Raw genomic sequence first — 25,796 nt, forward strand, 5'->3', positions numbered from 1 at the left:
TTAGATACGTTATGATACCTGCTAATATATATATATGTATATCGTTATCATTTTCACTTTAATATTTAGTTTTAATTTGATAATAAACTCTTTTTTTGTTGTATTTCATCATCATCATCATTTACAGCCATTCGCCATCCACTGCTGGATGAAGGCTTCTCCAACACGCTTCCACTCGTCTCTGTTTTGCGCAACACTCATCCATCTCATTCCGCACATTTTTCTAATTTCGTTCACCCATCTTCCTTGCGGTCTTCCTTTTACTCTTTTGCCTTCTCTCGGGTACCATTCAAGCACTTCTTTTGTCCACCTTTCGTCCATCCTCCTAGCTACGTGACCCGCCCATTGCCATTTCAATCTCTTTACTCTATCCACTATGTCCACTACCCTTGTCATACTTCTCACCCACGTGTTCCGCTTTCTGTATTTCCTCGTTATGCTAAGCATACAGCGTTCCATACTTCTTTGAGTGCATTGGATTTTATTTAGCATCTTGGCGTTCAGTGTCCAAGTTTCACATCCATACGTCATCACTGGCAAAACGCATTGATCAAAGATCCTTTTCTTCAGGCAGAGTGGCATTTTTGATTTAAAAACAGCATTCATCCGTCCAAATGCACTCCATCCTAATTTCATACGTCTCTTTATCTCTTCATCTTTACTACCAGACATGTCAATTATTTGACCTAAATATAAATAATTATTTACTACTTCTACTGGTTTATCATCTAAGGGGATGCTATCAGGCATGCAATAACTATTGAACATTAGTTTAGTCTTATCTACGTTAATTTTTAATCCTACTTTTCTACTTTCCCTGTCCAGCTGTGTTAGTCTGATAAGTAGGTCAGCTGAATCACGAGCTACTAAAATTATATCGTCTGCGAACCGAAGGTGACTCAAGAAGCGACCATTGATGCTTACTCCGGCTGTATCCCAATCCAAGTTCCTGAAAACTCCCCCAAGCACCGCGTTGAATAACTTGGGCGAGATTGTATCTCCTTGTCTTACTCCTTTTCCTATGCTAAATCTATCTGTACCTGAAAAAATTTTAACCGAAGCTGTGGCATTCTTATATATTGCAGCTAACAGTCCCACATAGGGTTCCGGCACTCCCTGTGTTTTTAGAGCGTTAAGTACTGCATTATGACTAACTGTATCGAAGGCTTTCTCATAACCGACGAAACCTAGGCACAATGGCCGTTGATATTCGTTGGCGCGCTCGATTAGTTCGCCAACTACTTGGAGGTGGTCCATTGTGCTGAAATTTGCCCTAAACCCTGCCTGCTCTATAGGTTGGTTCTCGTCGAGGATATTCTTCAGCCTTTCTGTAATAACCTTCGTGAAGAGCTTGTAGACCGCTGAAAGTAAACTAATGGGTCGGTAGTTCTTGATATCGCTTTTGTCGCCTTTTTTGTGTGTTGTATTTATACATACATAAATACAAATTTTCATATGGAAACAAATTAAGTGAAACATAATAATTAGTTCTACATAAATGAAGATTAATCAAATCATAAATATTCTCTGGAAAAATTACCCGGTTGTAAATAGAATGATAAAGATTGGACAAATAAAGAAAATTTGAAAGGAAATATTTCAGATTTTCTATGCACTTGGTATCATCAATCAATATTGTTGATTTGAAAATTTTCAATTTTATTCAAACACAGTGGAGTATGGTGTAATTTAATTCATGCATCATTTTCTTTTAAAGCAAGAATAAGTGACATCACATTATAAGAATCAGTATGTTCTTATAAAATATAATATATCTACATATTTACAAAATACATACTCATTATAACCAATTACCACCGACATGAACTTTTAACTCAACAAGTTTCTTTAATTAGCTCACTTTTTAAAAGACATATTCCATATGTGTGACGTTATGCAAACTTCACAGCAAAGCGTCCTACCAAATAAGATTAAAACTATTTTGACAGCATCAATATGAGCAGCGAGCTATGTTTTAATGTAAGTTTTGATTAGGTAAATACCCAAGTGAATGTTATAGCAATATAAAATCGGTTGAAATGTTAAATAGAACATGCTTTTTCACAATATCAATTTGCTAGATATTTAATAATATTAAATTATGTTACACTTTTCAACAAAACCGTTCGGCATTACAACAATTTACTGTTACGCTAATGACTCGTGCGAATTTATTATGAGAATGCAATAATTTTTAAAAATTTATTATAAGTATGACTTTCAAAAACAAATTATCGTAAAACATGCGTCACATTTAATTATATGTGCATTATGTAAGTACATTCATATGTACGTGCATATTTTAATGGCGAAAAAACAATGTGTTGCTCTACGACGCATTTGAGCGTTCACTTCCTGGACTCATGAGCTCTCTCAAGATCATGGCAAATGATGTCTGTGTAATGTGATAAATTCATGTGGAATTTTATACTAGCTTTTATTTATATAAACATTGTACATACCTAAAATTACGGTTCCGACGAACAAACTAAGGGTGACTGTTGAAAATGTAGTAAACCTCTGAAATTAAAATTATTATGACATAATTATTCTTTTATGTGTATATTATATACTATTTTATTATAATTATTCTTTTTTGTTTATTATGAAATTATAATATATATATAAGTATTTTTTTTTCAATTATACATGCTCCAAAGCGTCAAGTGTGCTAAACAGATTAAGACTCGAGAAATAATATATTACATACATACATATGTATATTAAATACATACATAATTATTACATTAAACCGAAACAATACCGGACATCTACGGTCAGATATTACAATCATCGTATACAATACGATCAATAACATTTTTCATGTAACAATACGAATTTTTACATTCAATAAACATTCACAGAGACATCTACGGAGAGAAATCTGGCGAAACCTGAGATATAACAATATTTCAAGGTTTGCAATAGAAAGTTGGAGAGGAAAAGCCGAATTTTACAGGAACCATTTCTATGAAAATCAGAAAAATTGCCAAATTCTGATAAGAAACCAAGGTCTGGCAAACAACGAGACTCTAGTGGGAATCGAACCCGTGAAACCTTGCAATATATGTATGTATGTACATAAAAGAACCGAACTGGCAACAAGTATGTAACTCATTTTATTTAAAATATAACTTGAGGTATTGTTAAATTTATTTTTTTTTGTTATCATTATTTAAAATTAGATATATTTTACTATAAGAAAAATATGGCATGGAGCATGGAATGAAAATATCAATAGTAAGTATATGTACTATAGCTATCTCGTCATGTCAAAATATTAAACTGTTCAATTGTTGAGTTAAGGATTGCTACTGAAATATCCCATTATATAATATAATATGATCATTACATTATTTAAAATATTTTTCATATATTTTATAGATCTGTATCATATGTAATATATACCAATACATTAGTGCTGGTTTTAGGGGGGGGCTGGGTCGGGTGGCACCCGAGGGCGCCAAATAAGTTAGGGCGCCGTTCGATGCGTCAAAGGCGCTTTAAATTTTAAAATTAGAGCGCCAAAAGCCATACAAAATTTTAGATTAGAGCGCCAAATGCGAAATTTTTTTCTAAGAATGTTTAGAAAAAAATGCCCGAGGGCGCCATTGGGTGTAAGGCTGGCACTGCTATATATACAGTTAACTCATTGTTGTTTGTAATTATTATAATACCTATGTATAATGAAGAAGAGAAGAACTTACCTCCTTTCTTATGCCTGGAAAGATGACTAGGAAGGCAAAGTAGAGAGTGGCGAAAACAACATACAATGTAATGATGCTGACATCGCCGGTGACTGGTGTTCTATTATTGAAACTATAAAGTGTTGGTCCACCGTCACTTCTAAAAGCGTCGAACCAACCTCGCATCGTGACTGCACCCTATTTTACACCCCCTGAAACACAATGAAAACAATACAATTAATTACTAGTAGTACACATGTATGTATAATGAATGGGTCAACAGGCGGAAATCAATTCGACCACGAGCGAATGTCGAAACGCAATCCATTAGCGAGCGAACAATAGAATCGACGAACAGCTTCCAAATTCAATTAGAACGATGCTTATCAGATACGAGAATATCTGATAGCATGTATAATCGTGATCATGAAGTGAAAACGGATTTTCTTCTTTTTAGAACAATCAGATATCAGTTAACACATTCGATTTCAACCGTATGGATTACAAATACGGATACGTCTCAAGGTGTCTCTGAAAACTGGCATGATACATACATATATATGTACTTGTAAACCGACACTTCTCAAACTGCTTTCCGTTCAAGGAGATCCGTTTCATATCCTGGATGCGGACACTCGACTCAAAACCAGCTTTTAATCCGAGATTTTCGATAGAGAAACACTCACACGTAGGCGGTGGATATATAATATAATATACATAATACAAAATAAATACACCTTTCGAGCGGCCTTCACGCTCCACGTCCGTTTTCACATTTCAAACGCGGAAATTTTCAATCCTAAATGCTATTCCGCCAAAATTTTATATTAAGAATCACACTTGGACGTATTGCCTATCTATTCATCGACAAATTAGCCGATTTTACATAAATTTACGTTCGGGTTCAATTGAATTTGCACCGATTTTTTACAAATTCAAATAAATATACATAACATTCGTTCTGTGTAATTTTAGAATAATTGAAACCATAAGGACTTAAAAATCGTCATTTATTTACAGAACTTTTGGTTGGGAACCAATTTAAAAAACCTGTATTAATAAATTTTTAATTGAGTTGTAGTTTATATGCTAAATTATTACATTCTCACGTGTAAAAATAATGAATAATGAATGAAAATAATAAATAATTCATTTGTTATTTTTGGACAAACAACTCGAGAATTTGGTTTTTGCAAATGAAATAATACTTTCAAATGGAAGAGATATACAAACATTTGTATTGTTTATACATACATATTTGGATTTTGTAAAAGAAGTATTCTCAATGCTTTCATTTTTAAACTAAAAACATATAAAGAAAACAAAGTATGTATGTATATAATATATATGTATATGTATATTATAAAAGATACGATAAATTAAGTTTAAATTATACAATTTAAACTTAATCTATATATATATATATGTCTACTAAGGTAGACTTTTAAATGCTAAGGCATGTGATCTATATTTGAATCGCAGTCGACTATTTTTACTTTTTTTTTATATTTGTATCGTAGCAACGAAATTTTTGTTTTTTCTTGCCGCCCCATAATGTTTCTATCAAAATATCGTCAGAAGATACATATCTCTTAACCAAATCTAAAATGAATAAGGCCAACCTTAACTTAACCTAACCTATCCTGACCCTTAAATAAATAGGTGTTGGCTGCTAAGATATATTGTTTTTGTGAAAATATTGATGAAATAAAACTTAAAAAAAAAACATATCTTAACAGCCAACACCTATTTATTTAAGGGTCAGGATACGTTAGGTTAAGTTAAGGTTGGCCCTATTAATTTAAGATTAGGTTGTTAAGGTCGGTATTATTCAGTCTCAGTGTCACACGCGAGAACTTAGACAGTGAGACCGCATATTAAAGTAAAAACGTGAAGGTAGATCACATACTAAAGTAGATATGTGAAGGTAGACCGCATACTAAAGTAGCACGTAAAATTGAATGTCTGTTTGTCTCGTATAAGCTCCTAAACCACTCAACCGATTACGATGGAACTTTCAGAATTTGTTGTATGCATGTCCGGGAAGCTTACTGTGGAAAAACCTCTTAATAATAATATTCGAAATTACGATTTTACCGACGGGAAAGTTTGAAGCGCCATTGTGTAGTGAAGAAAATGTATTCGTTAGTAACCACGTTACCAGTTATGACGACATGGCTTTGAGGAGACGTTAGTTGAGCTCCAATCATCACTTGAAACGGGAACGGGAATTGCATGCTAATATTGTGTCATTCAACTAGTCCGAAATAAAACACAGATATGTATGTTTGTGCTTCCATACATTATTTCACACGTTGCTAAGATTTTCAAGACATAAATTGAATAAACTTTATTATAGGTACATATGTAGGTACACGTAGTTGTTAGATGCCTATATATGTATGTAGGTAATAAAATTCTACACACACATGAGAGTTTGTATAATATAATGTTGCTCGCTAATGTCGATTTGGCCCGAGGCGTTGTTCGGTTTTGACCTTATTGCTCTGCTTTAAAGGTCTTGGCAATATCGTTTATTACTGCATCACACAATTTCCGTGATTTTTCCAACAATTTTCCTTCAAAATCGACTTTTTACTGCGCGTACACATATGTATGTCATAAATTTTGCCGTCGAAATTGAAAACACCTTCAATGGATGATATTTAAATGAGAGCGAATTTCTTTGTACTACGTGTAATTGACATTTACATTTGTTTGCGTTTACAACGCTTGATTGATTACATCTGCCACTAATGCACTTTTACAGCCGTAAATTAAGGACAAGTCAAAATTTATACATACAAATACAAATTCTTTATTGTTTGTAGACATTGCTCTACTTGGAAAATTTTTTTTTGCAAAGGTCACAATGAATAAGTATTGTATTTTATATAGCAGTGTCATCAGATCAGAATCCGTTTATGACTTCTAGTGCATAATATACCTATAGTATAGTGATTTTCAATTCGAATTGCACGTCAGAAGATTTATGATGATAGTACGAAAACGTTTGGGAATCAGAATGCTGCGTATTCGTAAATAAATCTGCAAAACACGATTTCGGTTCTAGCTTTTGCACAAGCATAAATTTCGCGGCGTGTTTGTGTATCCTTGTCGTGTTACAAGTAAAATTTTGACAAAAGCTATTTATTTCATATTCGCATGGGTATTGGCCGGTGTATTATATTATACGTACATACATATATCAAAATATAAATAACAAACATTCACTAATGTAGTGAAAATGTCAATTTTGACATATTTGTCTAGTCTTTGAGAATGGCAAAAAACCTTTTCCACTGAATTTTTAACATTTTACTATTGAACATATGTACATATATACATGAAATAAATAATACAATATAAAAGTTATACATACATATGTATATGTTGATACACATAAACCTATTATAATATAATAATGTTACTTTTTATGCCGTGAAATAACTTATTAACATTTTATTTTGAGTAGATTTTCTTACATTTATGTATCTTTACGAGAATGTTGCTATCGAAAGTGAAAAAAATTGTATAATACTAAACATGCTCCGATTCAAAAGAATATTGAATTTATTATTGTATATTTCATTAATTCATAAGAATTCGATCTAAAATAGATAAACTATAATTCAAAGTACATTTTTGACCTTCAACGATATAATATCGCTATTCTGTCTGTCTGTGTGTGTATCTGAGATAACGCTCGCCGTACTAAATAGTCGTTTCAATTCGACATACATTTGTGCGTCACGGCTAAACTACTGCCAACAAAATGTACGAATATGATATCGAAATAAAAAAAACACTTCTATATATACTGTGTATTACCAATGTTTTCTCTACGCTAATAGACGGCGCTAAGTCTCTGAGCATTTAGCGCCATCTATTGAGAATTTATTTAATTGATTAATTAATTTTTCTATTGGTGTTTTATATTGTATATAGTTTTTAGTAGGTAGTCTTTTTCTTCATATTAAATTAAATATATTTAAAAGATATGTGAAAAAAATACGACCGCGTGCGGATCGAACACAGCACCGACACATTTCTTTTAATTTTTTTAAATTTAATAACTTAATATGCCATAACCCATGCGATGATATTTCATCGGGAACAACACTAGTTATTATATAAATATGTATATAACATATCAAATATCAATTTTAGCTCCAATTTATAGATTTATTGAAATTTGATACAAATAAAAAAAATCAAAATAGGTAATATAAGATTTGAATTTGTTTCATCAATATCATTTGGAGTTCAACACACTTATATTATTCTCTCTAGCAATTTAACTCGTCTAGCAATTTCTACGCATTTTAAAACTCGGTTCATTCATCTCATAATAGTAAAGAGCGGACCAACTTTGCGCAGTTCGTTGTTCACGGTGTTTTATTCATTTTTATGATGAACCTTTTTTTTATGCTCTTTAGCTTTGTAGGTTGTCCTGTTTCCTGGAAAATAGACCCAAAACGCCCTGTTTCCTGGAAAAAACATATGAGATCTTCCAAGGGTATCCAGAAAATTACACGAAATCAATCGCTCGAAATAAGGGTTCATCGAATGCTAATTGCTCGAAAACAAAAACATATTTCTACCATATTATTTATTTCTACCATATTTCTACCATGAAAAAACGTCACGGTGCTCTTTAGTGAGTCTAACACATCTTTCGTGGTTATAAAAAAATATTGAAATACATACTGTATGTTGAAGTTAATGAACAGTGTATCTAATATATAATTTCAAAGGAGAGTTTGTATATATATATGTATATATATATTTTTTTTTATAACTGTCGTTGGGAACTTTGTAAACAGGTAAGTGTCTATGAAAATATATTTTCTTTTCGATTCAAATAAATTCGCCGAGGGCGCAGGCGCCAGATTCTGGTATACATATAATTTCGAAAGAGACTTTGTATATATGTTTGTTTGTTCGTGACAGTCAATTTAATAAAAAAATGAATATTCAAATAAATTTATATAAAATAAAGCTATTCAAATAAATTTAATAAAAGGTTTACTATAAATAGAGGTAGGACCGGAAGCGCGCCGTCTATTGTTCCATTATTGTAAATGCTTTGTAAAAAAGGTTCGGCAAACCTTTAACAATGCATTTACAACATGTGAACAATGAACAGCGCGCTCTGGGTCCGCTCTTTAACTATAAGATTAGTCAGGTTTAAGCGGTTTATATAAAAAATACCGAGCAAAGCGGGCAAAACCACTAGTTTACTATAAATAACAGAGTGAAGCTCATAAAAAAGCTTCTAAAAATAAATAAATAGTATTTATTGCTTCATCTCAGCTAGTTTTTCTATTCTGTATCCATGGCAATAACATATTTATTTTTCCTGTTTGTTAGTGGTAGCTTTTTCAGAAAAAAAAAATAATAGACAAATTCTTTATATAATACTGTGCCTTCTATGGGTGTAAATTAAATTGACATGCTGTTAATGTGTGTGTTTTTTTTTAAATTTTATTATGATAAAGTAGGCATTATTTGCCTCAGATAGCATTATATTGAACAGGAACAAACATATTTCGCACGATGAAGATGTTAAAAACAATCTGTCTAGGTTTATTATCGCATAAATGCAATATGATATTACGGCGATGATATAACCGGCGATTACAAGTACGGTGTGTTTCAAAGGACAACGTACCAATTATTTGCAGGGTTTTGATCTGTCATTATTGTGTGATTGTCTGTGCGTGCCAACTGCAAACAACACGACCACACAATTATTACAAGAAACAACCATCTATAAATTTTAAATCGAGATAATTCTCCATCGATTCACTCGATCTACGAGCACCTTGAAGATGTGCACTAAAATGTAATATAACGTCGAGAAAAAAAAAACCTACATTGTATAGTATTATACATTTGGGGTTTGATTACTTCCTTAAAAACGAGTGGAATTCGAGTCACGATCCGCTAATTATTTGCTTTGGTATTGCGGAGGTCGCGAAATATATACCTATTCATATATGTATGTATTTAGTATACCTACACTACAAGTATCGCGTTAGTATTAAATGCTAATTAGCCGGTTTCAATTCATGATTCGAAAACTAAAAGAAACCAAAAACGTCACATGTTACAAATTAACGATTCATTTAGTTACCTTGACTGTTCGCTTTTAAGTTTGCACCGTTGATATTGAATCTCTGTACGTGCGATATTACACATACGTATGTACATATGTATATACATACATATGTATATGCACATACATATGTAGAGGGGGCCAAAAGTTTTCACCCCATTTTGAAAATATATGCTTATTTTTATTACAAACGAGAGATAACATTTTACAATAAGAAGAGGCTAGTAATAATAATGGCGGACTTGATTTCCATATATATTGACCAAACCGAGCAAAATGGCAAAGTTTGAAAACGATCGGATAAGAACCCAAATTTTGTCAGACGATAAAATCGAAAGTGAAGTAAGAAGAGGCTAGTAAAAATAACTTAATGAATTATTTGAAATCATACAGAGATTGATCTGAATCTACATGAATTCGCTTCTAAAGTTCAATGGGATACATTTTTTTAAATTAATTAATACATTTACGAATCGTGCCGCTTTGTAATTAATATACAAGACAATTCGATACGACTTGATGGACCAAAATTATTCACCCTATTAAAAATATTTGTAACAATTTTATTTTTGATAAAATGAATTTTATTTTAATTTGTAATTAAATTTAGAAGTACGCACACATATATTTTAAGTATTATAAAAATCAATTTGAATAAACAACGTTAAAAAAACCCAACGGTCAAAAATTATTCACTTATTTAAATAAAATCGATTTTATTTTATGTCGAAATTCGTTTCTGCAAAACTCCATCGAGTAGGTATTAATTTAATATTCATCATATTATATTTAAAAGAACATTTACATCATTGTTTGTATACATACATATATACAGTAATATTATATAACAATCATATATGATTGTAAGTAACATCATATTTATGTACATCATTTTTGATTGTAAGTAAAATTAATTTTAATTTAATTTAATAGTTTTTATTAAAACATTTTATATGTACATATTTATAAAATGAATTTAAAATAAATGAGGCAAAAGATGGAATTCAGCATAATTAATAATGATGTGAATTTAATTGAAGTTCACTGTACGTTTAACTTTTCTATACACAAAGAATTTATATATGTACATACCTAAGTTACATTATTAATAATAAGATTCTTTACATATTGTACATCAACATCATTATATAGAAAAAATAAGGAATTACATGGCAATTTGCGTATTTATAAAGAAGATGAGTGGTCCTTGACGAGTTCGCTTCGCATAGCAGTAATCAGTAGCCATTTTCCTATCTTCCGAAACAATGGACGTAAAAAATTACAAAGCGAAGCAAAAAATAAAAAAAAACAAAAACAACCGGAAAAAAAGAGGAGGCAGTAGACGCGGAGATGAAGGAAAAAAATGTACAAATTTAAAATGAACGGAGATTTGTCGGAGATCCGGGATGGAAAAACCGAGTGTGACGACCGGTTAAAAGTTATGCAAATTTGTTATACGCATTAAATTTACTAAAATAAACGTTGATTTATTATAGACTATAGACTATTTTTCTCCAATTCATATTACGAATTATATGATTTACGACACGCTTTCAACAATGGCAGTTTTTTTTTCTTCTACTAGTAGGTAGGCACATAGTACGTACAACGAATTTGTTATGCATATTCAATTATTAAATATTGAATTTAGTTATAAATAAAATAGGCGCCGCCAGCTTCTAAAACTGAATTTATTATCTACACGCTTTTGATAGATTTATCGTTTTGTAAATCCATAATGTAATTTGCAACCCACTATTACATTACATTAGTGTTCTATTCGAGCTTTGCTAATCGTCGAAAAAAGTTTACAACGACAATTCTATGTGACAAATTAAATTAGTTATTATAAATGAGCTTCAGATAAAATAATTAAAATATTAAAAAGATCATTTATAATTAATAAGCTAGTTATGACTAAATATTCAGGCAAATAATTTTGTCATTGGATTCATTAAATTTTTTTTTTGTATAAAATTTAAAATTGTTCATTTGTTTTCGGCTTCAAAAAATCAAAAATTTATTAGTTTGAATAGAACTTCATTACATTTTGAAAATATACTAACCATTTAGTACTGACTTAAGTTAAATACAAAATTTGTACTGACCAATCTATATAGCAGTACATATGTACATATATGTAAAACTAACCATTCATAATGTTATAATAACTCACTCGAATGTACTGTCCGTTTGTTTAATTTCGATGCTTCTAAATGCACGATATGATGATTACTGACCAAAAACATTTGAAGTTACTTATTGATGCACTCGGTTAAAGCCATTTTATTTACAAATTACCACTTAAAAACTGCTAATTCAACATTGTTGTACATATATCTTACATAAATTGCAATAATTTTATTGAACAAAATGCATGATTTATATATATAAAAAAAAAAAATTGTGTACTCACTTAGAATAAAAATAAAATCGAAGCACACACTCACTAGCACACACACATACACACCACTATTGTCGTTGGTCAAATATCTTAATAGAGTGTGGATTTATAATAAATATCACTTCCGGTTCCGGTTACGGTTCCGATTCGAAATAGTCGTTCACTTTTTGGTGTATATAGTATGTACCGATTAGATTTGATGGATGGAATATGATGGCGTATGATGGTGGTTGTAACAATAAGCAAGTGTGTCGGTCAAGTGTTTGTCCATGGTGTAAGTGTAAGTGTAAGTATAGGTGTAGGTGTAGGTGTAGATGTAGAGGTGTTGGTGTTGTTGCGAGACGGAGTTGTGACCGCCGCGGTCATCCGTTTAACACTGGCCCGGGCCCGCCTTGTCGTCGCGAACCACACTTGAGGAACCGCTAAGGCAAGGTCACCCTCTTGGCTGAAACCCCCACCGAGCTTTTCCTCATACCACTACATCCCTTTAATACCACCGTACTTTTCTTTGTCTACCTTTCCACTCCACTCACTACACTCCTCTCAATCCTAATTTATACGTTTACAAATTTTCAGAACATCAGCATTTCTCGATTCGGAAAATTTTATAGTAATCTGTTGATGCAGACATCCAATGGAACGATTTTCTGTTATCCTAATGGTGATATTTCAGCGTGACATGATTTAAATCTGTGTCATTTTCAGAATATTTTTACTCCCCAAATGCGGATTACTTCGACTACCCTCTACTTTGAGAATCGAGAGAGTTCAGAAAAGGTTTCTCAGATATGTTTCTTCTTCTTTTTTTTTATTCCTCTCCTCGTAGGAGGTTGGATATCATGATATATATATTTTTTTATTTATTTTTATTCATATACATATATTTACAGGATATAATGTTTATTTCAAAGTTGGACATGTATTCCTTATCAGATAAGAGTAGCTCTTGTGCCTGATAAGGGAGCTACGATTCTATTATAAATTCTTAAAATCTATTATAATATTTTTTATATAAAAATTACATTAAAATTTTTTTTGAAAAAGTGTTTAATTTTTTTTACTTGTTCTGTTTGGTTAACAATACAGCGCAATTCAGAAGGGAGATTATTATAATTATTTATGGCTTGGAAAATATAATGATTTTGCATTTGTGTTGTTTTAAAATTTGGTGTGATAAATTGGTTTCCATTTCTCATTAGTTTATAAAATTCTTGATATTCTTTGTTATTTTTTTCTTTACACATTTTTATAATGGAAGCTTGCTTAAATATGTCATCGATATTTGGTACTGGAAATAGTTTAAAAAGCGATTTTGTCGAGAAAGTAGAGTTTTTTTTAAGTATTACTTTTATAATAATTTTTTGCGAAACTTTTACTGAATTTAGATTGCTTTTGTAGGATCCTCCTTTTGTAGGGTATATATATATCTTCTCTCTATCCATGGTTGCCCTGCTTCGTACATTGTTCGGACGTTCCATGTTGCTAATTTCATGATTGACCCGGAGATTCTTAGCCACCTCTGACCATCTAAGGCCTGCCGGGGACTGAGGGCAGAGGCTTTTGTCAATCATGATATTTATTTAGAACATTTAATGTGATGGTTTTCCGTTGCCTTCCACAGATATGCTTACTTGGTTCTTTATGGTCGCTATCCCTGGCTCTATCCATGTGTGTATGTATGTTTGTATATTGTATTTGACATAGTTTCCAAATCACACCGACTTACAAAATTGTGGTAAGGAAATTGTGAACTGTGACGGGGAAAATCGCATCCACGTGTATCCAAGCTACCTAAATAATTAAAGAAACGCGCTTAAATGTTCCGTGGGTTTTGTTGCTCAAAAGATCGAGATTGGCATTACATATATACTATGAGTTTTGCAATTGGATGGTATTGGAATTTTGTCAAATAGATATGTTAACGATCAAGGATATAAAATAAATCATTTAAAAACGTATTCGATGAATTTCAATCATTGAGTCATCGGATAATAAAAGCGACGTATTCGTTTTAACAGTTTGAAATCATAAAATGTACAAAAATATAATACAAAATTTTATTCCAGACAGCTATATTTTTATATATAACATTATTTTACTTTGGTTGTATATGTATGTACATATATATTACTAGTGGTTTTACCCGGCTTCGCTCGGTATTTGTAATATAAACGGCTTTAACATGGCTAATCCTATTAATAGTAAACATTCATTTGTTTTTTTTATTAAATTTATTTGAATCGAAAAATAAAAATCTTCAACGATATCGATATCATCGTCATAGAAACATTGATTTGTTTTCGATGCTCCCACCTAAACCTGACAAACTTACAAAGTCTCTTTCGAAATTATATGTATATTAGATATGTTTGTATGTTAATTTATTTTCATATTGTTGTTTTTATGCGACTCCTAATTCGATTCAGCTTGATTATAAAATAAAAAAAAGACTAATATTAAAAAAATCAAAAGATTGATTTATCAAACCATTTTTGGCTGGAAACGGTTGATAATTTTATAGTTAAAAAAGGGATGTTATTTAAAGTAAAAAGTCACGGCGAATGATTTTAGAATCATCAAAAATTTCTAAAATACAATACGATACATGGATGTATCAATTGAGTGCAAAGTTCTACATAAATACCTACATACATATGTACATACGTAATATGATTTACATAATTTCACTAATAAATCGATGACAAATAGGAAACTTGTTGTCTTAATTAGAAATACTATTAATATATATTTGCAAATATAAACGGATTATATGTATGTATGAATGAAAATTCAATACATTGTAAACGTATACAAACAAATACAAATTGAGGAAAATTAGTTAAAAGTTATACTTTTTCCTGAATCAATTTAGGAATACAAAAAAACCGTTGCAAAACCGATCAATTTGTTTCATCGATTCGAAATTGCTTCACATACATAAATACGAATGATCTTTGCATCACAAATCACAAAAATTTTAAATTATTAGTACCTACACGGTAAAACGGTCGAAATTGCTATTACACACACACACACACACACACACAACATTTGGCACATCTTTATTATTAAAATTTGTAATTGCGACTTGCACAAGAGTCTATCGAGAGAAATGGACGTGCCATTAAATTGTAATGATTCTGCATTAATTTTTACACCGATTAATTTAACCATTTACGTACTGTTATTATTATTATTATTGGCGATTTAACGATATAAAACGAAAGCAACTAATTAGCTGTTAATGGCATATCACTTTCTTGGCAATCGGTATTTTTTTAAATAAAATGCGCATACATATAAACTTCACACTACATACATACTTTCTATGGGAGAAATTTGTTGTGAATTTTTTAATGATGATCAAATTAATGACACGTGGAATGAGACTAGTTTTCAAGCCGAGTGACCACGTTTCGTAAATTGAATCCTACTTGTATTGTACACATATGTATATGGTCAGCTGGTTCGACCTTCACTTATCTCTAATAAAATAAAATCAAACGAATTCAAGGTTTACACTTGTGCAAACAATGGCGGGGAAAAATCCGTACAGAATTAACGGTAACCAATAAAATTCCACGACGTTCACTTTATTCATTTATTTAAACCAAGAGTTTCCAATAGGATCGTTTAGCTTTTGTGGTTCGTATCGGAACCAAATATTATTGCTTGTAAAATTTTATAGTGCTATTTGTGTCTAACAATCAAAATATCATTGATTTTATCAATAGTTTTCCATTGAACATTTTGCTATTGTGTCCAAAAGGTTACAATGCATATTCGCATATATTTGTATTTCAAATGCTTTATTAAGTTTATTTATTATTTTTAAAAGTATTAAGTTTATTATTTAAAGTAAGATATAGCCGTATTGAGCCGTGAGATATAGGCACATGGTTTTTTTTAGATAGAGTTAAACCTGCGAAAAAAAAATGTGGCGTGCCTTCTCACAAATTCATGACACGCCCAACATGCACCGTCCCAAAATTACCCCCTGTAGTGTTTTCGATAAAATTGTATCCTTGCTTGACAGTGATCGATAACGGTGTATCCCATATTTGAAGAAATACAGAACTTGTCGATTTTTCACGTGCCACGTTCCTTTCTGTGTGTTTTCGCCCATACTGTTAAGTATGCAACATGTGAATGCGTTTAGTGTGCCTAATATATTTCAAACCCTCTGATTGAAATGTCTTAAAAAACAAAATATTACTATGCATTCCATCATTTTTAATTTAATATCTCATAACTTTAATTAAAACAAATACCTGGGCATAAATTAACTTAAAACAAATCGAGTCCTTCGAAAGTAAATATTTTTCCAACTTTCAGCTTCCCCGATATATTTGAATAATAATTTTTAATTGTTATTTCAATAAGTTTAATAAGTCAATTTTTCACATGGGTGTGCTTATGTACAATGCCCTTCCTGAGTGTGTCAGGTCTTCTAGAGTTAAGTAATTAAGAATGTTTTTTTAAATCAGCTTAATAGCTAAAAATTATATAAATAAGTATAAATGTGATATTTAATACGTTTTTAATACTTTATTCCGAGAAGGGGTCCGTAACTAACCATATAACAAAATAAAGCAAAAAGTTTACAAGACAAAAGTTTACAAATATTATCTTTCAAAAGTTTGAAATCCGCTTTGATTATCACACATTAAATACAAGCCGTTGTTTGCGTGCAGGATGCAAGTGACAAAAAGTCAATTTGCGAGATGCTTCGTAAATAAATCACGAGATCGTGTTAAATTCCATACACGTTCGACGTGTTATTATATTAAATTATTATGCCCTAATATAGAGTAGAACACGTTAACGATAGAGCGATAAATATTTCATAAAACTACGATCAAACCTTAATCATAAAAGTCCTTCTAGAACAGAGTGTTTCTCAACGGTGAAAATTGACTATAAATAAATATGTGCATACATACAATATATGTATATATAATATGTTCATATTAACACAGTTCTGGATGAAACCGTAATGAAAGCTCAGAAAATAGCTTCATTCAAATATCCCATATTGAAATCTATATAATTTTTATGAAATCTTTTATATAAAAAAACGTGACGTGAAGTATATGTACATTGCTAAAATAAATTATCTACATATATACGTATATATAAAATTGAATGTACATATGTTTGTCTGTCTGTATGTTTGTCTCATATAGGCTCCTAAACCACTCAACCGATTACAATGCAACTTTTAGGATTTGTTGTATGCATATCCGGGAAGCTTACTGTCAAAAAAAAAACGGGAAAAAACCTCTTAATAATAGTAGTCGTAACGATTTTACCGATGCGAAAGTTTGAAGCGCCATTGTGTAGCGAAGGAAATGTGCTCGTTGGTAACCACGTTACCAGTTGGTTTATGACGACACGGCTTTGAAGAGACATGAGTTGATCTCATGAACCATCACTTGAAACGGGAATTGCATGCCTTATTCTGGCAATGCAACGCATGCCGGGTTCAGCTAGTATCTTATATAATACATAACTAGCTTTATTACCCGGCTTCGCTCGGTATTTGTAATATAAACCGCTTAAATATGACTAATCTAATAGTTAACATTTTACATATATTGAATTTATTTGAATACTCATTTGTTTTATTTATTAAATTGACTGTCACGAACAAACAAACATATATAGTAAGTCTCTTATAAAAAATTATATGTACACCCCCGGGGTCTGCGCCCCCTAGGGGGCAAAGTCCTAGGACTTCACCCTCGGCGCCTACGCCCCCGGGAACTTCGAATCCTTTGAATCGGAAAAAAGCGAATTATTTGTTCGATGAAGTCAGAACAATAAACTGTCGACTATTAATTAAATTGAGGAAAGATACGTAGGTACATACAAACATAAGAACAAACTTTAGTGTTTTATATGTAAGATTTTTCATTCAGGATAAGGGAAATATTTGTACGGGACCTTTGTAAATACATATGTATGCCAATTATGGGGATACGCTAAAATTGAACGTCTTGTGAAGAAGTCACAAAATGATAATGAAGATAATTGATTTGAACACATGCAATTTATGTACATTCCGATCTCTCTCATCTTCTCATGAAATGAAATTAAATTAATTTCTTCAAGCTGCGAATGCAACACTACAGTTAAGGTCGACAACTTTGCATTCGACATTAGTTATCACCCATTTTTACACCGTTCAACCCTGATCTATATATTATATAAGAATCACACGAAAGCGAAAGACCTTGTTGACGAAAAATTAATCTTAAAAAGTGTTTTTTTTAAATATGCATGTACGTATGTACATTCAAAACACAGATAATTTTACGTAAATGTGAAAGAGTCTCGATTGTAATTCGATTGTTGTTAAATGAGTGACCAGTGACCTCGCTTATCTGGTCCATCACACTACATATTATAAAGAGATCGGCAAACGTTTTACATATACATTATATACTTCAATTTAAATCAATAAAAATGAACCAATGCATCAAAATCGAACGTCGATATCAATAATATGACCCTCGTTAAAATCAGTCCATTTCCTAGTGTTTTTTTTTGTTTTTTAATTAAAATTTAACATCGCCTTGAAACGTCCCTTACGCTCAGCGGGTTAAAATACATACGTATTTACGATATTCCATTTTGAATGAATAAATCGTGATATATACTTATTACTCATCCAATGCCATTTATGTAAGTTTTTCAAATGAAAAATCCTCGCCCTTGATAATAAAACAACAATATAATAATAATATGTATCGAAAGTTAAGCAGGCGTTGACCTTACGTTATATTCCGGGTTTTCTCTGGCTTAATCTTTTATCGTAAATCACGTCACGTTTTGGCGTTTCGATGACGAATTTGCGATGATGTTACCACGGTGATTTTACAGTGCGAAAAATGAGCGACTTCCTTCGAGAAGCAGATGTGAATTTGCATTATTTAAACCGTCCTGACATTTTGAAAGAGCATTGTATTCTTACGAGCCATTGAATTTGACCATTTTAGATTTTCATATTGGTGAAATGAATTGACGTAAAATACTATCGTTAAATTTTATAGTCATAATACTTTTGCTAACAATAGGAATATCGATGATTTTATCAATAGTTTTCCATTGAACAGTTTGCTATTATGATTAAAAGGTTATTATTGCATATTCCATGGCCCATCAACAGAGTCCAAATGTTACAAAAAACCATGTTTGAATTGAATATAAATACAAACATATGTAAAATAAGCCTTAATAAAATTAATCATATTAAATTTGAATCTTTAAACGCTCATCGCGAAAATGGCACATCTTTAAATCTTTTGAATAGAAAAAACCTATTCTTTGATATATAAATCAAGACTAATGATCGAATAAAAAACGTAAGTTAAAGCTCATCAATAGACAACAAAATTTTCTTAAAAAGTTCCGGTTTCATTATTTTTTTTTTGAACTTTTTTACGACTTTCACCCACCCGAGCAATTTGAGCAGTCTTCTTCTTCTAATACTGAGAAAAAGAAAAAAATATTTGTGTGCCCCTTTGCCTGATTTGCAAATCTACAATATGTAATTTAGAACTATCATATTCCAATTTCATCCAATTACACTGTTCGACACGAAAAATGGTTCAAAGACGAGATATGACTTTTATTATAGATCTATGCCCAGTAAACACGAATCTGGTAATAAAAAATGTTGATTGGCTTGAGATTCGGAGATGTGTATTTTAAATCGCGCGATTTTTCTATATCTTGATGTTGTTCGGTCGATGTCTCAAAATATGTCAATTTCCTGTTCAAAATGAATATTGGAATCTACATATAGTTGGGTATTTTATCTTTCATTTGTAGTACTTTTCAGTTTTCAAATCTCTCCAAGTAGTCGTTCAGTTCAAATCAAAAGTCAAAAGTACGTATCTTCACTTGGGATTTTTTCCCACTGTTAATATCTACTATTTTACATATATTTAGTATTTTCTATTGAAAGATGTTTATTTTGGGGCAGTGTTCTGGCCACACTATTTTTTGTTTTCGTTTAAAAGGGTTAATTGGAAGTGTACTGAATTTTAAATCGGTAAAATTGCGATCCAAAAGCTCGTACTAGTATTTACACGAATCTTAATTGAATTAATAGGGATAATATATTGAATTATCTTTATATGAGAATTAAATAAAATTCCACTTAGAAAAATCATATTTCGACTATTCTTGTGGATTAATAACAACAATTCTATTGATAACTTGCTTACCTCGATAAAATAAACGAATTTTTGTTATAAGAAAAATTATCCCGTCTCTGAACGAATTTAAATGAATGGTTTTAAAAAAGTAAAATTTTGAAAATATAAAAAATCACTCCTGATAAAAGTGAGCAATTGCATAAATTGGCTAAAAGGATATTATTTCCTTCGTGTTTTCCGATCGCAAGCGTCACGTCAGTTGAGACAAGTTAACCTTCGATAAATTCCTACTTTGAAATTCCAGCGAGCGTTTCACCGATCGAGGGTTACATTTGTGTCTACATTTTATTTTCCGTTTTTGTTATCTTGATCCCCTTCGAAAGTTCGTACAAACGGCGCAGCTCGGCGTATCTATCTATTATCCTATCACATCGAAGGCTGTGTCGGTTTTCCGATTGTCTTCTCACCCATCGTGTGTGTATATTTCACTAAACACGTATCCCATTATTTTCGTTTTCAATGAACCGGAAGCGAAAAGTAGTGAAAAATCTATTATAACTGAGACAAGGTCTCGTTAAAATGCAACTAAAAACTCATATGCATTTACATACTTTTCACATAAAGACATTAAGATTTATCTGCAGACAAGTCTCTGACTACTAATCTACATAGATATTACAAAAGACAATTTTCTCTTACGAGAGATCTTTTTATATGTAGTGAAATTTTTGGGCAAAAAACGTGCTGTGAAGAATAAGCCGTAGGTTGCATGTGTTCACAGAATGTTTATTTTTATTTTTAGTGGGGTAAAAGCTTATTGAACCACCCCCCACAGCTGCGAAAAACAAATCGCTAGAAACAATTTTTTCAGGCATTGGGCAAATTAACGAATATCTAAACGGATATTCGACAGTCATCGCAGACAATGAGTTTATTTTATATTATATTAAAATAAGCATTTGGGATTGTGAAATATAGAGGTGCGTTGCAGCAACAGCTTGATAGTTTTTGAGATGCTTCGTTGGCATGACTAGGGTTCTTTATCAACAGCTTCAATGTCGAAATTTTATAACGGGGAAGCTATTATATGTGTATATTATAATATAAGAAGTAGGTACACTGACCGATTTCGACACCGTTCGAGGCTGAGAAGATGACTTGCCGAGATGAAAGATCATTTCCATTTGTCACTCGATTTCCAAGAAGCCAAGGATTCGTCGGGGCAAAGTCATCGAACCGTCAAAAAAATGTCATAAATATTCATACGTTTTCATAATGTAATATGCATTGTGAAAATTCTGAAACGACGAATTTACATTCCGATCCGTCTGTGTTTACAACGCTGCATGACGTTGAACCCAAATTATATAATAATAATGAACGAAATACATTCAAATCGGTTTGATTTAATTAAGGTTTAGTCATTTAAAATCAATAAGTTTTTTACCTAAAATAGAACTTTAACTTTGGAACTATCTTTAAGAGAGGAAAATTACTCTAAATATTATACATAAAAGAAATACACCAGCTAATTCTCAAACACAATCTGCTTTAGGTCATCGACTTTAGAGAGTCTTTAATTAATATTATGTATTAGATGTATTGTGAACATTTATAAGGATTGTAAATAGCTTTTTGAGCTCTTTTTCCTATAATGCTTTAGATTAACATTAGAATAATATAATACTGTGATTACTAACCAAATTAAATTAAATTGTAAAATAGAAAATTATCAGTAGATCAGTAGCTATTAAAATAGATATAAGATGTATTGTGAACATAATTTCGTAATAATCAAAAGCATTTAAAAATCAAAATCAAACACAATCTGCGACAATATAAACATAACATTTTAAGTGCACCTTTTATATGTTGATGTAGAAGGAATGAATTAAAAGTTGAATGTGGTTGATTTTATTATTAATACAACTCGAACAAAAAAGCGATTTATTGAATATACCTATTCAATGACCTATTAATATTTATTGAATATACCTTTAATTTGACCATTGTGGCGCATTAGGAATTCCTGTAATGCTACAATGGTCCAAATTTTAAATAAATAAACAATGGATTCTGTAGATATATGGAATTGAAGAAGGAAAATTGAAGTTGAAAATAAATGATTTAACTTTTATCGATCTTCCACATTTTACATGATGTGTAAATTTAGGTTCAGAAAACTTTTTACAAAAAATAATAAACACTTAAATTTAACGTGATTTTTCATAGAAAATCTCACAGCAGAATCCCTACACATGTTCGTACATGTATGCAATATGTGATAGAATAGAAAAATGAGCGATTTTGAAAGGTTGTTGACACAGCCTTCGAAAGATCACGTGCACGACCTTCTCGAAGTCGAACTTGATATGGAGAACATGTCGATTTCGAGCGGCTCACTCATATATGAATCACGCTAACTTACGAAATTGATTCTGATTAATCGAACATCAAAGGACAAGGCTCTGCCCAGCGCGCGTAAAAAATACACGTGTATATGTATACATACATATATACATGTGAGTTTGTACCTACTCCAATTTGATACGGTGAAGGTCGATCGCGATAGCGGTGAGGTCGCACCTGACAAAACCAGTTTAGTATAGAGCCGATACTGGAATGTCACAATTTGCGCTTTTACGACCCCAATTTGCATTGAGATGACACAACGACTGAAAACTCACTTCCGGGAAATTTCAAAGTCGAAGGTCGCGCGCGCGTGTTGGGAAAACGATTCGGAATACAGGTGTGAGAATATCGTAAGAATTTTCGTTGCGGTATTTTGACATTGGATTGAGTGGTGTGCGATTTGCGAAATTCGAGGTAGCATAGCACAGCACACCCGAGACCTCAAGTCTCTATATAATTAGTGTCGTTGAACTTCGTCGGTTGACATACGACATTCGCAAGGACCAATTCGTCGTTACCTCATTGAAAACCTATACGCGCAGCACTTCGGCTATGCGATTTCAGCGAAATTACTAATGCCAATATCATATGGCAGTGCTGTTTTTTACTAATTTCTTATTAGTTCGGAAACGATTTTCAGTATATTTTATAAGAAAAATTATGTACATATTTAATTTCCGACGAAACAGTTGTATGAAATGGGTTTCAAATGATACCGCGCGTTGAAGTCTTTTGAATTATTTTTAAACAAACGTAATTAACTGTTTTCACTTTATTTATTAGTATTAATAAAATAGTTAATTACACCTTTTAATAAGTTTTCAAATAATACATATATGTATATTAATACGAATAAAATGAATTTAATGCACTGAAAAAAATTTGATGACATTTAATTTGCAATGAAAATTTATCGACATACGAACTTTATGTACTGTATATTTATTTTCATATTCCATTGATTCAGACAGATTACCTAAACACAATCTGCTTTAGGTCATCGACTTTAGAGAGTCTTTAATTAATATTATATGTATATTAGATGTATTATGAGCATTTATAAGAATTGTAAATAGGTTTTTGAGCTCTTTTTCCTATTATGCTGTACATTAACATTAGAATAATATAATACTATGATTACTAACCAAATTAAATTAAATTGTAAAATAGAAAATGGTCAGTCGATCAGTAACTATTAAAATATGTAGATAGATATAAGATGTATTGTGAACATAATTTCGTAATAATAAAAAGCATTTAAAAATCAAAATCAAATATTCCATTGATTCAGACAATATTTTAAATTTAAACTTCAATTGCTTCCTATATAAATGACAAGGAATTATGAAGCACTTACTATGTACGTACATACTAGATTCTTTTTAATAATAAAATATACAAATATTGTAACTTCAGACTGAGCTTTTATATTTGAATAAAAAGATGATTTCAGATTGAAATTAAATGATGTTATTATTTAAAAATAATAAATATGAAAATTAAGTTTCAAAGGTGAATCTTTCATTAACATAAAAACAATTCAAGGGAAATTAGCAGCATGCGGTCAAAATTTTGACCATCAGTATCATACAAATAAAAAGATTAACATAAAAAATGAGCTTTAATTTTGATTAATGTTATTTCTTAGAAAATTGTAATCTGTTTCAAAACATAATTATAATCGAGGGTTAAGCTTGAAGCGTCAAAAGTGACACAAATATAAAACCATTTCATTGAAAAACGGTCAGCTTTAAATTAAATATATACAAATACATGTATGTATATAGAACATTCGATAGAATGTACATAATGTCAAAAGCCGCCACACCCAATTCTACAACATTGTATAGTAATACATACATACATACATATAATAATAAACATGCCGAACAGAAATTGAAGGTTTCGCACATATGAGGAGAGTCGCTGAACTCGTCAATGTCGCCAACAAACCATTTGACTTTTTAATTATCGTATCAGGGTTGACCGTTTGTGTGTGAAGGCTCGTGTGAAAAACAAACAAAGGTTGACTAAAATTTTAAACGTAACAAGACAGGAAATTGTAATTGTAACAAATTAAAAAACGTTTAATTTTAATATTAAGTTGCATGTAGGGGACCCTGGGTTTGGTTGTCACACTTGTTTTTCTATTTATAACAATTAGGATTTTATTTTAGAAACTGGGGGCTTAGATCATTGTCTCACGTGTTGCAACTGACCCCGGCTCTGGGTTGGTTGTCAAGTGTTGTCACATATAACGAGGACTATAGTTTTTAATCGTAAAATCTAAGTAATTATACCACTATGTATGTGTATAAATGACAAACCACACCGGAATGTTCTACCTATATTTAATAAAATATTTAAAGGCCTCTATTTAATCGATCAGTAAAAAAAACATTTGGTAGGTAAAAATAATGGATTGATCAGTAAACATAATAAATGATCATTTATTAAATAGAATGATAATTATTTAAATAATATGAGAAGTAATTAAACCGAAATGATCAGTATATAAAACGAAATGATACGATTTTAAAATAAATGATCAATTATTAAATGAAACGATCAGTTTTGCGCATTCTGACAGATGAAGTAGAGCCAATGTTTCCATATTGGATCGTTTTCGTTAGTGCGTTTTTTTGTTTACGCCGGACCACGCGTTGTTAAAATCTGACATTTACTGGTGTTTTGATTTCTCGCTTTTCTCCTGGACTTCGGATTCGTTTTTCAACTGACTTTCTTTCACTTACTGATGCTACTGGCTTTCTGATTTTTGTTTTTTCCCTTGGACTGACTTTTTCTCGGATATGCGTACCCTTAAATAAATAAGCGTTGGCTGCTAAGATATGTTTTTTTTTTAATAAATACTGACCCTAACAACTTAATCTTAAATAAATAGGGCCAACCCTAACTTAACCTAACCTAACCTGACCCTTAAATAAATAAGTGTTGGCTGCTAAGATCTAAGATGGGCTATCATCCAACTGTCCAAAAATTATAATTTA

At 31.3% G+C, this 25,796-nt stretch overlaps 1 protein-coding gene across 4 annotated transcripts in view; it reads right to left on the reverse strand.

Moving 5' to 3' along the window:
* mol (dual oxidase maturation factor 1 mol) overlaps positions 1–25,796 on the reverse strand; it is a 74,143-nt gene that overhangs the window by 7,332 nt on the left and 41,015 nt on the right. For 2 of the 4 annotated variants that reach the window (XM_077442418.1, XM_077442415.1), the window contains exons 1-3: positions 12,224–12,589; positions 3,708–3,898; positions 2,463–2,520 (exon numbers count right to left, since the gene is read on the reverse strand). In XM_077442418.1, the coding sequence (XP_077298544.1) occupies positions 2,463–2,520; positions 3,708–3,872 (223 nt within the window). In that variant the 5' untranslated portion in view covers positions 3,873–3,898; positions 12,224–12,589. Of the gene's footprint in view, positions 1–2,462; positions 2,521–3,707; positions 3,899–12,223; positions 12,590–25,796 lie in introns of those variants that run through there. The other 2 variants (XM_077442419.1, XM_077442417.1) reach the window with 1 other exon arrangement.

The sequence above is a fragment of the Arctopsyche grandis genome, chromosome 12 (assembly GCF_051622035.1).
Source record: "Arctopsyche grandis isolate Sample6627 chromosome 12, ASM5162203v2, whole genome shotgun sequence".
NCBI classification, from domain to species: Eukaryota; Metazoa; Arthropoda; class Insecta; order Trichoptera; family Hydropsychidae; genus Arctopsyche; species Arctopsyche grandis.